This window comes from Canis lupus, chromosome 6, assembly GCF_011100685.1.
Source record: "Canis lupus familiaris isolate Mischka breed German Shepherd chromosome 6, alternate assembly UU_Cfam_GSD_1.0, whole genome shotgun sequence".
Classification (NCBI taxonomy): domain Eukaryota; kingdom Metazoa; phylum Chordata; class Mammalia; order Carnivora; family Canidae; genus Canis; species Canis lupus.
Genome location: NC_049227.1, coordinates 28494575 through 28511754, shown reverse-complemented (window position 1 = coordinate 28511754; position 17180 = coordinate 28494575). Strand labels below are relative to the sequence as shown.

Sequence of the window (17180 nt, the reverse complement as noted above, 5' to 3'; positions counted from 1 at the left end):
CCAGAGACAGGGAAGTTGTTGGAATGTTCCTTCCCTCTCTGTCTCCTGTCTCTCTCTCTCTCTGTGTCATTCTCTCTGTCATTCTCTCCTGTTTTGCATGAGCCAAGCCAGGTCATTCCATCTCCTTCCCATGATCTTCCCACACAAAAACCCAACTCTTAGGGCCACTGTGTCCTAATTTCCAGCCTCCCTGGAGAACTCTGATGGGCCTAACGTGGTTGCTTTCTCCCTCCTAGGAAGGAGGATTTCTGAGACCACTGTTAGCTCAGCAGAACACATGGGAGCTGCTAAAGCAAAGGAGACATGGGTGTGTGACCACTGGACCAGCCAGGGCCACCGCAAGCCATAGGGGCTCCAGTCAGGGCCATGGCAGCCTCTAGAACACAGGTGGAAATGGTTGGGAGCAGGGGTCCTTGGTTGACACAGTCCTTGGCATGCGCAACTGACCAGGACCGGGACTAGGGTGAGGAGGACAAGGTGCTCAGCTGGAGCACAAAAAGAGTCAGTAATCAGGACAAATAATATATTAACGCAATATTTAAAATGCCAAAATTGCAGTGCCTGGGTGACTCAGTTAGATGAGTATCTGACTCGTGATTTTGGCTCAGGTCATGATCTCATGGTCGTGGGATCAAGCCCTGCTTTGGGCTCCATTCTCAGCAGAGTCTGGTTAAATATCCTTCCTCCCCCTCTCTCTGCCCCTCCCCTCCCTGCTCTCTCTCTCAGTCTCTAAAATAAAATAAATCTTTAAAAAAACAAAACAAAAAACCGCAACACACACACACACACACACACACACACACACACACACTCACACACAAAATCCATGCCGAACAAAAAACCCAAAAGTTTAAATTAAGATGAGTACCGATACTCAGTAGGCAGACCAGGGACGCCACAACCTGCAGTGTGAGGGAGTCCCACACGAAGAGCACATTCCGCCTGAAATGTCATTGACTATCCAGCTGAGAAACACGGGCTGACAAGGTCATGGGACCAGTCAGCAACAGAGCCCAGGTCCTTAATACCAGTCCCATTGATTGCTCCAGGAAATCAAGTTTTCCCAGACACCTTTGTGTAGAAATTCACATACTAAAGTTTTCTTTCTCCTGCTTTCCCACTCACCCCTCCCTACATTCTCCTCCCAACTCCTTGCTGAGTCTTTCTGTGTATTCCCCAGACCACAACCAGGTGTCTAGATGGATTAAGCTGAGTAGGGGGTGAAGAGGGTGAAACAGGGCTCCTGGCAGCACATCAATAGAGGTATTAAGGAAAGAGCTCACTGAATGGCCAAGAAATCTACACTTCTCCAACCAGGGTCAGAAGATCACTCACCAGCTCCCAGATGGTGGGTACAGATGTCTGGTTGGAGAGAATGCCTGGGGCCCTCTCTGCCTTGAGGGCTCCTCAGGGACAAGTCAAGATGTCTTATCTCACCTCCCTGCCACCACCGCCACCTCAGAACCCGGGATGTGTAGCCCTGGCTGTTGAGGCCATGGCACCTTGCCTTCGGACATAAAAAATAGTAGCTCTCTCATAGGGTTGTTGGAAAGGATTAAACTAGTAGTTCTCAACCAGAGGTGATTTTGCCCCCTGGGGACAATGGGCAATGTCTGGAGGCATTCTGAGTTGTCACATCTGGGGTGGTGTACTCCAGGCATCTAGTGGGTAGAGGCCGGGGATGCTGCTACACATCGTCAAGTGTAGAGGATAGACTTTGTAACAAAGAATGATCCAGTCTTGAGTATCAGTAGTGCCAAGGTTGAGGAACAGGGATTAAATGAAAGTGACAAGCTCATGGGAATACAAATATAATAGCTCCAATTTATGAAGCACTTTTCATCTGCACACTTATGCCATGAGATTTGCTTTTTATTCATTAAATAAGTCTTTCTTTTATACTTGATTCAGTAAATACTTAAGAGGGAGGCATTTAGTCATTGAAACAATAGAGGCGATGTAAAAATAATGGCTTATAATAGGAGCTGCTGACAGTTTATGAACCCTTGCTATGTGCTAGGCAGTGAGCCTACTATTTTCCTTGGTTTATCTCTCTTAAAATTTGCAGTAACTTCATGATTATCTATGTTGAGAGACTGGATGCTCGGAGAGGTTGTGGAACATGCCCAGAGTCACACAGCTAGGAAGAGGAGAAGCTTGGGCTTGAAGGCAGGATTGTCTGGTTCTACAATGGGGTGCTCACAGTTGTGTTGTGGGGACAGGCCAGCGAGTCCAGTAAGAAGGGCACACATGGTCCAGGAAGAGATGGCCTGGGCTAAGGAGATGTGCTGGAGGAGAGGAGAAGCAAGTTGGAGAGTCACATTGGTAAGCACATGGACATGTTAGGAATCAGGTGTGTGGTGCCAGCAAGCAGGGGGTGAAGCTGGCAAATTGACAGTTCTCATTGGCAAGTAGGTGGAGGATGTTGGCAAGCACGAGGATCACATGACCAAGCAAGTGGTAGTGCCTGCAGGCAGGTGGGTGGTGCCTGGAGGTAGGTGGGTGGTACCTAGAGGCAGGTGGCTGGTGCCTACAGGCAGGTGGTTGGTGCCTGGAGGTAGGTGGTTGATGCTTGGAGGCCAGTGGGTGGTGCAAGACAAGCCACCCCATACTTCTTACCTTCTGAAGAGGTCTGAGCAGAGGGAGTCAAGGCAGGTTCAAGTTTCTCCCCTCCTACTTCTCTCAGTCATCATCACTAGGCCTGGGTCTTTTGTTCTCTCTTTGGCCTTCTAGCCCTTAGTATCTGGGGCAAGACTAGAGCCATGAGCATGGATGATTTCCATGTGCAGATTTATTTGCCTTGGCTGTAGACTAACCCTCCCGTACCCCTACCCCAGCCCTCCGAGCCCCTAGACTTCTGCGTGACCCCCCTTGTTGATCATTACCACTTCCCGAGTAGCTGCCATGGACCAGACTCTGTGCTAAGCCATTTACTCAGGCCCCTCTGTTTAAGCTCCATTGTGTGTCTTTACAGGAAGGGAAACTGAGCCTTGAAGAGGTCCAGTTGCCTCTTCAAGGTCACCCAGCAAGTGACATGGCAGTTCAGGATTCCAACCCCGGCCCTCGGACCCATGTGCTTCCAGCAGTTGCACTCGACTGTTTCTTTGCTGGTGTTTTCTTCTTCCCAGAAAAAGAAAAGACGAAGCCACAGAAGCAGAGAGAGGATGAGCTAATCCAGAAGATCCACAAGCTGGTGCAGAAGAGAGACTTTCTGGTGGATGACGCGGAGGTCGAGCGGCTAAGGTGAGTGGGCTCCCGTGCCCTTGCACCAGGCGGCTAGAACACAGCCCTCGGCCTCCTCCCAAACCTGTCTTCTGCTGCAGGGACTCATGGCCCCGCCTGCCAGGTATGGCCTTGGCAAATGTTCCCAAACACTGGATCCAAATGAACCCCCAGCTCTCTGGCCTGAGGACCCGTTGCACATTCCAGGGAAACTGGAATCCAGCTCCAAAAAGCCTTCAAAGGCAGACACACCTGCCACTTGATCTGAACAACGATGGGCTCTGGAGCCTCCTGCTCAAAGGAGAGATGTGAATGTTGATTCTTGAGTATTTTCGCCCTGGACCCAGGCCTTTGGAGCCCTCCGCAAGGAGAGAGGCTCACAGGGCCTCTTCCAACCCAGAAGGCAACTAGCTCTTTATTGTCTGTGTCCTCCTGGGTCCTCCAAGGCCTGGAATGCTCCTTGCGTGTCTCAGCCAGGCTGGGTCCTCCAACTTCATTCCTGGTAAATTGTTGGAAGAGTTCAGGTGACCTGCTCTGGACACTTGCCACATACCTCGGGGGAGCACAGATGTCCAGGGTGACTTAAGGGTACCGGGTCAGGAGGGGTGTTACTCAGCTCACTGAACCCCCAGCAAGAGGCTGAGTCTTACCATGGCCCTGCCTCTGCCCTGGGATCTCACCCTGGCCCCGGTGAGACCATCACTGCATTGTTGATATGTGTCTGTGCTTCAGAGCTTCTGTGCGTCATCAAATGCAACATGCACACGCCATAGACACATAACACACAACAACATATGTGCACCACGCACACAGAACACAGAACAGCATTCCCATCCGCACATAACACGCGGCATGCGGGCACTAGCCATAGAGCCCAACGTGGTCCCACACAATCTCTGGCTCCATTTCTTCAGTTCCTTGATGCTTTCCTTGCTTACCCTTCGTAACTCATGTCTTTATACACCTGTCTCCACAGGGAGCAAGAAGAAGACAAGGAAATGGCGGATTTCCTGAGAATCAAGTTAAAACCTCTAGATAAAGTAACCAAATCTCCAGCCAGTGAGTGCATCCGTTATTCCTCCTCCTTCCCCCATCCAAGAGAAAAGGAAATTTAAAAGAGGTCCCGGAGCCATAGTGGGGGGACAATAAGATGCTTTCTAGAGATCAAACTTGGGCACACGGTGGCAGCAGGTGGGGCCAGCTTTGTGGGCATGCCACCAGTGAAGCTGCCCAGGCCCCGATGCCCAGAAGGGCACCATGCCTGCTTTCATGTTCTGCTATTGCTGTCTTGAGATTCTTAATAGTTTTGCAACAAGGGGCCCTGAGTTTTCATTTTGCACTGGGTTCTGCAGACTGTGTTTCTGGTCCTGGCAGCCAATGTCCCTCTACCAATCACTGGTTTGGTGGATTTCTTAGGAGTTGTGTAACCACTGGGGCAAAAAGATGGGAGCTGAGGCTCAGGGAACTCCAGCCTCTGTTGATACTCAGAGCGAAACGGGTTCTGTGTGACATAAGTTTGGGAAGTGCTGCGTATTTGACCCTGACTTTGGTGCTAATGTCTATTAGCCTATAAAAGTGATAACAGGTCCTGCTGTCAAGGAACTGTCGTCTCTTTGTTGGCCCAGTGAGGCCACTTTCAGTTGTAAGAAACGGATACCCAATTCCAATTTGCTGTAGCAAAAAAGGGGGATTTGTTGGAAGAAGAGCAAGAGGAACGAGCTTCAGGGACTGGACACTATTAGAATGCCCTCACTTCCCTTCCGTTTCTATCTCTGCCCCTCATTGTATGTGAGCTTCATTTTCTCCTACTACACAGGCCTTCTTCATAGGGCCTGAACTCCAGAACCATAGCTTAGCAGCAGCAAGACAACACCGTGGGTTCTACGTCCTGGTATCCAAACACATCAATCTCAGGGGCATATTCTGATTGGACCTTCTTGGATCATGTTCCCACTTCCTAGGCCATCACCATCATCAAGAGGCTGGGATACTATGGTTGGCCAGATCTGTGTTGCATGCCTACTCTTGTAGCCACAGGGACATCTGCTGTTATCACAGAGAAGGGACTGGAATTCTTGCTAGGAAGATGAAACCCAAAAGCCACCACCATCTGCTATGGCCATAAATTCAGTTTTCCCTGACCATCTATTAATGTCCCATGAAATGTGGTATAGAGTGCAAGGGTATAAAGGAAGAAGAAAGTCCCTTCAGCAAGCCTCTAATATGACAAGGCACAGGGTCCTTGCCTAAATCCAGCATCCTCAGTGGACTGTCTCTTTCATGGCAGGCCAATTAGAAAAATCTCACCTAGCAGTGTGGGGAAGGAGCAAGGAAAATTGCCTTTTATGCAGGGTTATCGATAGCCAAAAGAAATCTGGCAAGAAAGTCAAAACACCAAGCTTATATCCTATGCAAGGGGCCAAGTGTTCAAATTTACTCTAATCATCTAGTGCTGGGATCTAAAGTTGAAAAATTAAAACGAATATAAAACCAGTGAAATCTCTGGGACTCCAGCAAAGCAAATGCAAAACCACTCAGTGGGGACACTTCTGCATCCCGCAATATGTAACCCACAGATAAAACGACCTCCGTGAAGATGAGCTGTCAATAAAAATTCTAAACCCATGAAGAACTGAACCACCATGATTGGAGTCAGTAGCTGCCACAAGGAGAGTGGCTGCCCTCCCAAGAATCAGAGATAACAGACTACCTAAAAGAGGCAATATCGTAAGTGTATTTAAAATGATGAAAGAGATAAGAGAAGGGATAAAACCCAAAGTGAAATCACAGGATGCCATGAGCAAAGAATTGGTAGATTTGCAAACAATTAGGTTTCTATAAAATATATATATATATATATATATATATATATATATATATATATATATACACACACACACATAGTCACAGAAGTAAAAACTCAGTAGATTAAGCAGAGCTGAAGTGAGAATTCAGAAATTGGAAGGCAGAGCTGAGGAACTTAACCAGCAGGTAACACAAAGAGACAAAGATATAGAAAATGCCTTCCAAAACATGGAAGAGAGAATAGGAAGGTCCAACTTCCTTCTCATAGGCATTCCAGAAGAGGGGCAACAGGGAACAAGAGAGTTGGAGGTATCTGAAAAGATCACGTTATGGCCACTTTCCGGGATTGAAAGACATGAATCCCCAGATTAAAGTGACTTGGACAAAATTTCCCATTTATCGGTTCACCAGATGCTTTGAAAGCCAGACCCTGTGCCAGGCGTGGCAGATACAATAGCAAAGAGTACTGAATAGGATTAGAGCTGAAGACTGTGATTGTCGGGGGTGAGATGGGGGGGTGGGGGTGGGAATAGGCTTCGGAACCGTCTAAAAACACACAGCCGCTCTCTGTACCTGTGGAGCTGAGCAAGCCTGGCTAGGGGTCGGGACGGGGCAGGGGCTACAGGTGGTCAAGGGGCTCTCCTTATATCACCTCTTCCCCTCTCTCCCTTTCTCCCTCTCCCCCTCCACGCTCCTACCCTGCTGCAGGCTCCCGAGCAGAGAAGAAAGCAGAGCCCCCACCTAGCAAGCCCACAGTGGCCAAGACCGGCCTGGCACTCATCAAGGATTGCTGTGGGGCCACCCAGTGCAATATCATGTAGCCCCCCATGTGGGGTGCCCCCGGGGCCACGGGGACCCCCCCACCCTCCTGTCTTCATAGCCCCCATTTCACCGGGGCCTGAGAGCTCTCCAAGGCGGAAGGGGTTGAAGGCCAGCCTGTGACTGCCGCCAGGGGCCGTGGGCGTGGCGGGCGGGCCCGACCGCCCTGTACAGAGTGTAGCAATAGGGAGTCCCTCACCGTCGCATGGCCCCCCACCCCCCCAGAGCATGCCAAACCCAGGAGTCTGTCTCACTGTTTATCCAACCACCAGGAAAGATCCTTCCTTGAAAAAGTATGTCTCCACTTCTATCTATCTATATCTAACCCACCGTGCGAATGATCTGGACGAGGGGCACGATCCCCAGGTGTGTATAGTCATGACTTTTCAACAATCCAGCACCACGTCGGACACATGCCTCATCCACCCTCGTAGCTCTGCTATCCGGCCAGCCCCAGATGGGCACAGCTCCCGCCCCCCTGTCTGTCCCCTCCCAGGGGCTGTGTTCTGGAGGCCTTCACTCAGCCCAAGCACCATGGAGACTCGAGGGCCCATCTGTAAAGGCTGAGCTCATGTGTGGTGTCGTGGTTACATCTCCTGCTTCCTCCCCTCCTGTGTCTGGGCACGGTTCACATCGAGAGTGTGTCCGTTTGCTCTTGGCCCTTCCTTCCCTTGCAATGTGTGCCCCAGGTGTGTGGAGCACAGTGGGGATGATGGCCTGGGCTGGAGACCAACCAGCGCTCGGAAGAGGTAGCGGAAAGCTAGAGGCTCCAACACCGGGCAAGGGCAGGCTGAGAAGGGGCCCCAGAGCAGATGCTGCCTTGGGTGCCCTCCACCCACTGGGGGGCCACTGGAGGGAGTGCCAACAGGACACACTCACCAGCCTAACACACAGACCTCCGTAAACATCAGCGGCGGCGGGCGGGAGAGGTGGCCTGACCCAACCGTGTCCCATCAGTCGGTGGTGTGTTTCAACCAGCTTAATAATTCCACCTGTGTAACTTGATGTACATTTGCTACAGCCAGCTCGGCGCAGCCCGTGTGACCTCTCTGTACGTGTGCGTGTCGTGACCGGCCTAACATAGCCTAACTCAAGATTCGCTGATGTGCAATCATCCATCGGAGAAAATAAAAGTGGAAACCACGTACACAGCATTTTTAACGTTTTTTTACTTTTTCTCTTGATTATGGAAGTCATCCATGTACATAGTAAACCTTTTAAAAGTATAGAAAGTATAAAGAAGTTTCTTTGTTTTCTGTTTGTATCTCCCACAAATTTTCCAGCTCGAGACCATGCTGCCCTTTTGGCAGGTTTCCTTTCATGCATTTTTTTTCCTCCCACAACCGGCATCATATTGTATCATCTTATAACCAGTTTCTTTTTTCATTGAGCATTAGATCACTATCATTTTCCCACGTCATCAAGAGTTCTTTGTAACAAACACTCCTCACAAATATTTACAACGGCTGCTCAGTAATCCATCTCGTGGCTATGCCATAATCTATCTAACCCTTATCTTACTATCGGACATTTAGATTGCTTCTACTTTTTAGTATTATTAAGAATGTCATGGGGCACCTGGGTGGCTCATTGGGTTGGGCCTCGGCTCAGGTCATGATCCTGGGGTCCTAGAATCGAATCTTACATCGGGCCCCATGCTCAGTGTGGAGTCTGCTTCTCCTTCTCCCTCTGCTTCTCCCCTGCTCATGCTTTCTCTCTCTCAAATAAATAAATAAAATCTTAAAAAAAAAAAAAAAAAAAGAATGTCAAGATAAATACCCTGGGGGATAGAGCTGTATCTGAATTTCTGATTTTTCCTTAAGATAAAAGTAAAGTTCTTAGGTCACCTTTTTCAAAAATATTTGTAAATCAAAAGTTAATCTGAAGGTCTTTCAAGTCACAGCAGCTTTGCAGTTGACACAAATATCTCTGACTGAGGACCCCAGAGCCTTGGGATCCATGGATCTCCCAGGGGGCAGCACACCCTCAAACCCTGCCCCCATCTTGGATGTGTTTGTGCCTCAGTCCAAGCTTTGGCTTACACCACACTTCCTGCCACTCTGAAGCCAAAGAGGGTGCCTTAGGCCACTGCCTGAGCCACCACATTGGCTTCAGGGGACCCTTTGGCCTCCTTCATTGCCCTAGACCAAGCATGAAGCCAGACTCTGTGAGCTTCCCAGGACGCGACAATAACATGTTACCTCAACCAGAGTGGCTTAAAACAACACAAATGTACCCTCTCACAGTTCCGGAGGCCGGAGGTCTGGAATCAAGGTGTTGGCAGAGCCATGCTCCCTCTGGAGGCTCTAGGGAAGAATTCTTCACCACTTCCAGCTCCTGGTGACTCTTGGAAATCCTCGGTGTTCCTTGCCTTGGCCACCCCAGTTTCTACCTCTGTCTCCATATGCTTTTGTCTTCTGTGTATGTGTGTCTATGTCCCATCCTCTTCTTCCAAGGTTCGCCTACAACCCAGAATGCTTTCCTGTAGATCCTTAGCTTAATGACTTCTGCCAAGACCCTACTTCCAAATAAGGTCACACTCTGGGATAGCAAGTACACCTGAATTTGGGGGGAATGCTATTCAAGCCACTCCACGCATGCTTCCCATTCTTGCAATAAAAATCCAGGCTGCAAAGGGTCTGCCCCTCTTCCTCCTTTGTAGGAAGCATGAGTCTGGAAGGCCTGACCTCACACCAATTAGAGAGCAGTCACTCACTGATCCAACGAGCCAAAGGAGATCGAAACCCTCATAAAAATCCTGCCTCTAGTACATCCCCAGAGCCCTGGGGTACAGCTAATTTATGTTCCTGCTATTTCTATTGATTTGTTTTAAACAAACAAACAAACAAAAACCCTCCACCATTTATTTAGGATTTCACACAAGAGCAGAAGAAAGTAATCATTCAAGATGTTCCCAGATCACCAGGGCTGCCTGCAAAGCCAGGAAACCTTGCAGATCCAGACACACTCGTTTTGGAAGCTGGAGCAGGAAGGATACAACTGGAGAAATATTTACTGAGAGCCACATGTGCATTTTCTCTAAAGTCCCTCACATGGCCCCCAGAAGCAGATGCTTTCGTCACTTCCACCGTACAGATGAGGAAGTGGTCCCAAGTCCTTTGAGCAACACCCTAGGAGTTGGTGGTGGGAGCCCACCACCTAGGAGTTGGGATGAATGGTTGGGCCATTCATCCCAACTCTCCTCCTGTAGACTCAAGAGGCTTCCTTTTCCCTTCAGAATTGAAACAAATCTCTCCCATTACCAACCAACCAACCAGCGCTCCATCCCATCTTCCCCTGCAGCCACCACTTCTTTCTCCATCTTCACGGCCTTACGTGTTGAGAATTGTCCGCCATCTTGCTATCTTCATTCCCTCATCTCTACTCCTGTGCTCATCCTATTTCAGTCTGGTTTCTGTCACTCTCTTATCCCTGAGCCCTCTCATTGGGGATGTCACCATGTGGTTATGTAGGGAAGAAAAATCCGTTCCTTTATTCAGCTTAGGTTCTTCAACTTGGTCCCTTTCCATAAGACTGCCCAAAGAAGAACAAGAGAAAAGCAATCAGGAGTGTATGAACATAGGCGTTGCATGAGTATACGTGGGAGCACGCAGCAACCCAAAGAGGTCTTTAGAACTTGAACTTACAAACCATTTGAACTAAAAGGAAAAGGGGTTTGGGGCTTCTGGTGGGGTGGCAAGTTATGGGGACAGGCCCCAGGAAGAGTATGGTAAACAGCGGTTGTATGGTACGGTTTGTTATGCAGATTTAAGACTTGCCTTCACTGATCAGACTCCTCCTCTTCCTGGTGTGTGAGAGCCAGACACCTTTTACAAATGGAAATTTCCTTTATAAATGGAGATTGCAAAAAAAAAAAAATTTGAAAAAAAATAAATAAATGGAGATTGCCTTTCTGAAAGGAGAGCTTTCCCTGCACTAGTTGGTTCTCAAGGGCCTTTAGTTCAAAATAACCCATATGCCAAGGTGCAGCATTTCTTGGGGTGGCCTCTTCTGGCACCCGGCATTTACATCCACTCCATGCAGTCGGCCCTCATGCTAGCTCTCTGGAGTGTGTTAGAGCCCACTGATGACACTGCCAACATGCCCTTTCTCTAGGGGAACCTCCCAGCACCCAGGAGAACCTCTCTCCAGTCTCCTTTCTCTCTTTCTTGACCTCTGGGCCTGGCTCTCAGCATTCTGCTCTTCCTCCCTCCTGGCCTTGGTAAATGGCCTTTGCACCCCGACTGCTCCTGGATTCTCTCCTTCACCTAGAACTTTCTCCTGTCCTCGGATCCACTTCCCTGCTGCCTAGACTCTCCATCTGAAACCAGAGTAGGCACATCAAATGTGACAGGTCCTATACCAGGGGCCAGCCCCATGGTCCCATCACCTGTTTTTTGTAAATTGAGTTATATTGGCAGATAACCGAGAGCATTCGTGTATATATCGTCTCCGGCTGCTTTTGTGCTACAATAGCACAGTTGAGTACTTGTGACAGAGACTGTGTGGCCAGCAAATCCTCAAATATTTACTCTGGCCCTTTCTGAAAAAGTTGGCCAACCCCCATCCTAAACTTTAGCCTCAGCTTCCTCTGCTATTTCCCATCCCCAAAAAAAAGATTATCCTAGGACTTGACCTTGACTCATCTGTCCCTCCTCAAATCCACACAACTGCCAAGTCCTTAGCTTCTGCCCACTGAGTTTCCCTAGTGTCTGTTGCACACCACCACACCCCCAGTGTAATCACCATCATCTTTTGCTTGATCAACCTCGGAGCTCTGAGCCGGGCTCCTTAGCACCTGGTCAGTTCTACAGAGCGGCCAGCCGGCTGCCTTTCTGAATAATACAGACCTTATTGTCATTCCCCTCTTTAAAATGGTGCCCATGGGCAGCCCGGGTGGCTCAGTGGTTTAGTGCCTGCCTTCTGCCCAGGGCGTGATCCTGGAGACCCGGGATCGAGTCCCACGTCGGTCTCCCTGCGTGGAGCCTGCTTCTCTCTCTGCCTGTGTCTCTGCCTCTCTCTCTCTCATTAATAAATAAATAAAATCTTTAAAAAAATAAAACAGTGCCCATGTCTTCAGGTTGAAATCCAGGCTCTCTCGTGTGGATGACAAGGCCCTCTGGACCTAGCCCCTCCCCACATCCCTGGCCCCATTGCATCCACTAGCCTGTTGTGCAGGGGGCCACCGAAGTTTTCTGAAGTTTTTATGGTTCTTCTGGCTATGCCGCCTGTCGGCATCTCTCCTGGGCCCTTACACATTACTCTCCCTGCCAAGAACTTCTCAGATTCCCTGTCAGTTCTTTCTCTAGCTCTACCTGTGCACCACGCTGAAGCCAAAATGACCTTCCTAATGTGCGAACCTGGCCAGTTTCCAGCTCTCTTGCACCTGCCCCCACTCTTGCAGTAAAGTCTTTGGGCTGGTTTGCCAAACCTTAATGTGATCAGCACCTCCAGGGCCTTTCCAACCTCCAGCCTCACCATTCCTCCAGCCTCACACCCTTGCTCACACTATCATTTAAGGGAACAAGCAGTAGGAGCAGCTGGGCAGGAAGAAGAAACACCTGGCATTGTCAGAGAGGGGATGTTCTTTAGCATCTAATGTGACCCGGGGATCATGTGACCTTAAAAACCTTGGAAAGGGCCCAAGGGATGTTGCAATAGGATGGGGTTGGTGGGGGGACACCTGGGTGGCTCAGCAGTTGAGCATCTGCCTTCGGCTCCAGGCGTGACCCCGGGGTCCTGGGATCAAGTCCCACATCAGGGTTCCCGCAGGGAGCCTGCTTCTCCCTCTGCCTGTGTCCCTGCCTCTCTCTCTGTCATTAATTAATTAATAATAAATAAATATATTTTTTTGAAGCATGGGGTTGGTGTGAGCAGTTTCAGCAAGGTGCTGGCATGGAAGCCAGATGCATCAGGCAGGAGAGTGTCCCCTCACCTACTGTTCCATCACAGTGGGGGAGAGGCCATCACTCCCATTTGGGAGATGGGACAACAGAAGCTCAGCAAGGGAAGGTGTGATTAGCCCAAGTTCACACAGCATGTCCGTGGGAGAGCGAAGACCTGAGTCTGAGAGCACGGTGAGAGCTGGGCTCAGTGTGTTTCTTTCTCATTTCGAACCCCAGCTGCCTCGCACCCCATTCCCTGTTGAGCCGTCCTCAAATGGAGGGGAGTCACGACCACACCTGCAGCAGCTGAGCCTTTTCTAAACCTTTCTGTTCCTCCCGTGGTGGCTGGACAGCCCTGAGCTGCAGGAATGCACCAGCTCAGCTTGAATGCAGCTTGAGAAGCAGCAGTTACACCACTGCCACCAGCCAAGGCTCAGACACCTGCCACCACCAACAGGACCTCAGGGTGGGCGTCATGGGCTGGGGCAAGACAGGACGGCTGGCTTGAAGAACAAGTGGCAGGTCATTTTTCCATCCTTTCATGTGTTTAATTCCACTAGTGAGTGTTGCACACAGCTGGTACCAGGGAACACGGATGAACCAGATAAGGGGGTGGGTCCTGTCTTCCTGTAACCTGTCTAGTGAGGGAGATGGGCACCGAACAGGAGGACGGGGGTAGGCCTCCTCAGTGGCGGTAGATCCGAACAAGACCTGCTGACCAGCAGGATTAGCAAAAGGGAAGGCAATCTAGAAGGTGCTGAAGGGCTTCGGCTTGGAGTCAGCCTGCCTGGGTGAAAATCCCCGCTGAAGCCCTCCCTGTGGGAGCCTGGGTGATCCCTTCTGCTCTCTGCACCTCAGTGTCCAGACCTGTAAGACGGAGAGAACACTGGGGCATCGATGCGACGTCAACCGTGCAGGACGGGCTCAGGGCAATGCACGTAGTAAATAATGTCCTTAGAACAGCAGGCTGTTACTGGCCACAGCTGAAGGTAAGGAGCCGCGTGATCAGAAGGCTGCTCAGGTTCAGGAATTTCTGGGGGAGAGGGTAAGACCCACTGGGTCCTGCCCCCATGAAGCTGGCAGTGAGCAGACTTGGGAATAGGATGTGGTGACAAAAGTTGCTGTAACGTGTCAGCTGGAGCCCCAATCCACGTGCTTCCCCAAGATGTTGGCACCTGCCCGGGCCTACAGCCCCCGCCACTGGTCACCCGCGACCTGGCCTGCGCCACCACGAGCTCTGCACACCCCTCACATCCTTTCCCTCGGCCGTGCCCTCCTCCACCCGCTGAGTCCTACGTGGAACTCACCTCCTTCCCCAACTCACCACAGAAACCGAGCTGCACAGAGCCTCAGGACACAAAGCCGACCTTCCAGAATGTCTATGGAGGTGGGTGCGGGTCTGCATCACAGCCGCACACACTGGTGAGGACCCACCGCTTTTCCCACCAGCTTTGCCACCAGCCACCGTAGGGCCCACCTCTGTGTCCCCAGGCCTCCTCGTGAGCAATTTCCCTCCTACTTTAATAGGAACAATTCAGCTCCTTCTGGGCTGCTCACACTAACCCAAATCCAGGTCCCCGGGCCCACTACCCACACCAGGGTCTATTCCTCTGCCAATAAGGTGTCTGCAACTCATTGCCCCTCTGACCACAGGAGCAGCAGGTGCAGCGGTTTTGAGTTTTGCTAAACAGTGGTGGGGTTGTGGACTTCTGTTCTACTGGGAGAATGGTGAGCGCAGAGGCCCCGGGAGCATGGGAGGGGACAGCTGCCTGAGTCTGGGGTTTGGGGACGTCCCTGAAGGAGGACGCACCTCTGCAGCGAGACGCAGCTCGGAGAAAAGTTGGAGGAGGTGAGGTTGGGGTGGGGACAGAGGCCGCCTGGGGCTGCCAACCCCGCAGGGGGATGCTCTGGGTTGTAAGTCACCAAAATGGAAGCCAAAGAGGCCAGAACAGAAGAACATTTCCTAGCTCCTGCCTTGGCTGAGATCAGGGGTTCAATCAACCCACTGGGCCCAGGGGTTCAAGTGCTGTCACCTGGACTCCATGTTTGTCTGCCTCCGCGCCTGCCTCCCTCGGGCTGGCTTTATCCTGGGCAGGGTCTCCAGCAGCAGCTCTGGGCACCCGTCCTGGGGCCTCCTGGATCCCACCATGGGGTCAGCAGGCCTGGCTTGTGTCATGGTAAAAGGTAAACTGAGGCATGTGAAAAATGTTAAGCTCACTTGAACGAAAATCAATTCGAATGAGGCAACATCCAAAGGAACAGAGAGGTGGGACGCCTGGGTGGCTCAGCGGTTGAGTGTCTGCCTTTGGCTCAGGAATCTGATCCCAGATTCCCTGGATCGAGTCCCGCATCGGGCTCCCTGCATGGAGCCTGCTTCTCCCTCTGCCTCTCTGTCTCTCTCATAAATAAAAATCCTTAAAAAAATAAAAAGCAGAGAGGAAGGCTCTCTGAGGAGCTGCACAAAAGGAAAGCCTTTCATGGGCAGGAGGGAGCAGGGGCGGAAGGTACACTAGGGCAACGAGCAGGCTGGTCATCGTGAGGCCGCTTTCCTTTAGGGGACCCCAGGGGCCTGTCAGGCAGATTACCTGACTAGTGCTGATTCTGATTACTGGGAGCCCCGAAATTGTAGCAAAGTCTTGGTCAGTGGTATGGAGCTCAGCATAAACAATTCCATTTTGGGCCTCTTGTCCTGTTTTTTGTTTTTTGTTTTTTTCTTTTTAACAGTCCCATGACAGGCCCAGTATTACTTTGCTGGGTCAGAGAGGTTGGTTCTCTGCTTCGCCCCCGCCGCCCCCCGTTCCCATCTGTAAACGTCAGTGCAGAGGTAGAAGGTGGGTGGACTGGAAGGCAGTCCATCAGGGCCCTCGCAGCTTTGAAACGTGGCTGCTGACCCTCTCTGATGCTTCAGCCCGGGACCCAGCCACTCACTCCAGGATCACGGAGGAGCCCGAGGCTTCCTTCTACCTGAGGGATGTTGGCAAGGATGATGGGAAGGCACTCCCTTGACTAGGTTACATTCTGTGAGGCTCCCTCCTAGCCGACTGGAGGTTATTCTTGTGGGTTCAATGAGCTAAGGTGTCATTTTGAGGGAGCCCATGTGGCAGGGAACTGTGGACGGTCTCCAGGGCTTGCAGGCAGGCTCCAGGGTTTGCAGGCGGCCTCCAGGGCTTGCAGGCGGCCTCCAGGGCTTGCAGGTGGGCTCCAGGGTTTGCAGGCAGCCTCCAGGGTTTGCAGGCGGCCTCCAGGGTTTGCAGGCGGCCTCCAGGGCTTGCAGGTGGGCTCCAGGGTTTGCAGGCGGGCTCCAGGGTTTGCAGGCGGGCTCCAGGGTTTGCAGGTGGCTTCCAGGGTTTGTAGGTGGCCTCCAGGGATTAAAGGCGGCCTCCAGGATTTTCAGGTGGGCTTCATTCAGGGTTTGCAGGGGGGCTCCAGAGATTGCAGGTGGGCTTCAGGGTTTGCAGGTGGCTTCTAGCTGAGAACCAACCAAACTTGGGGCCCTCTTTCAGGACGGAGGGCAGTGGGGGAGAAGTCGGGAGGCTCAGGACTCAGAGTCCATGTGTAAAACCCTATTCTCCTCACATAGGGAGGTGAGACAGGGATTCTACTCGAGAACAGAGAGGTCTTTCCTGATTCCACGTCTGGGCCACACACCAGATTCAGAGGCTGCTAACACCGAGGGCAGGGGCCCCGCACTCACTGTGAGCGACCTCAGAAACTCTGAGGGAGGCAGGGTGGGAGGTGGGAGTGGGGCCTTCTCCCGCGTCAGGCCCTGCAGCTGGGAAGGCTTCTGGGCAGAAGGGAGGTGGAAGGAGAGGTCTTCCTGTGAGCTGCCTGCAGCGGACGGAGAAGATGGTGCCACTGTGCCCTTGACCACCACAGGACTCCTGGCCACTTCACACTGTGGTGGTGGCTCTTGAGCTTCCACCTGCATGCGCTTCCTCTTGCCTCCTCTGCACTGAGTGCCCCATTTCCAAGTCTTTCCTTCCCAGAAAATGGGAATTCTTCTTGTCTGGCTAAGAAACGTCATGGCCCTCGGTTTCTGACTTGAGAGCTTCTGGGTTCCTGTCCCCGCACACCTGCAAAGTGAGCGGTTCTCTCTGTCGGGCCATTTCCATCATTAGCTGACTGTGTCCCATAGGTAATCAGCTGTTTCCTCCTACTTCCCAGGGCTGTCTTCCTCCCAGGGAGAGACTAGAACTTTCCTGGCAAAGTGTTGATTCAAACATATTGGCTCGGTCTGTCCCCAAAGAGTGGCATTAGGTGACACTGATGCTGTTAACACAGCCAGGAGACTGGCTATCTTGGGAGTGTGTGAAGTGCAGGTCGAGCAGGCAGTGGCGGGGCCACGCCAAGGGTTGGTTTCTGGGACAGTGAGCCAGGGTGGCTGGTCCTCCCACAGTCCCAGAGCTAATGTGTGACCTGTCCCAGTCTGCGGAGCATGGTCACAGATGG

General features: G+C 51.5%; 1 protein-coding gene across 3 annotated transcripts in view; it reads left to right on the top strand.

The window, feature by feature from the left end:
- BMERB1 (bMERB domain containing 1) overlaps positions 1 to 17180 on the top strand; it is a 130776-nt gene that overhangs the window by 106172 nt on the left and 7424 nt on the right. The window contains exons 4-6 of one of the 3 annotated variants that reach the window (XM_038540278.1): positions 3129 to 3243; positions 4199 to 4281; positions 6736 to 8000. In XM_038540278.1, coding sequence (XP_038396206.1) covers positions 3129 to 3243; positions 4199 to 4281; positions 6736 to 6848 — 311 coding nt within the window. In that variant the 3' untranslated portion in view covers positions 6849 to 8000. Of the gene's footprint in view, positions 1 to 3128; positions 3244 to 4198; positions 4282 to 5798; positions 5849 to 6735; positions 8001 to 17180 lie in introns of those variants that run through there. The other 2 variants (XM_038540280.1, XM_038540279.1) reach the window with 2 other exon arrangements.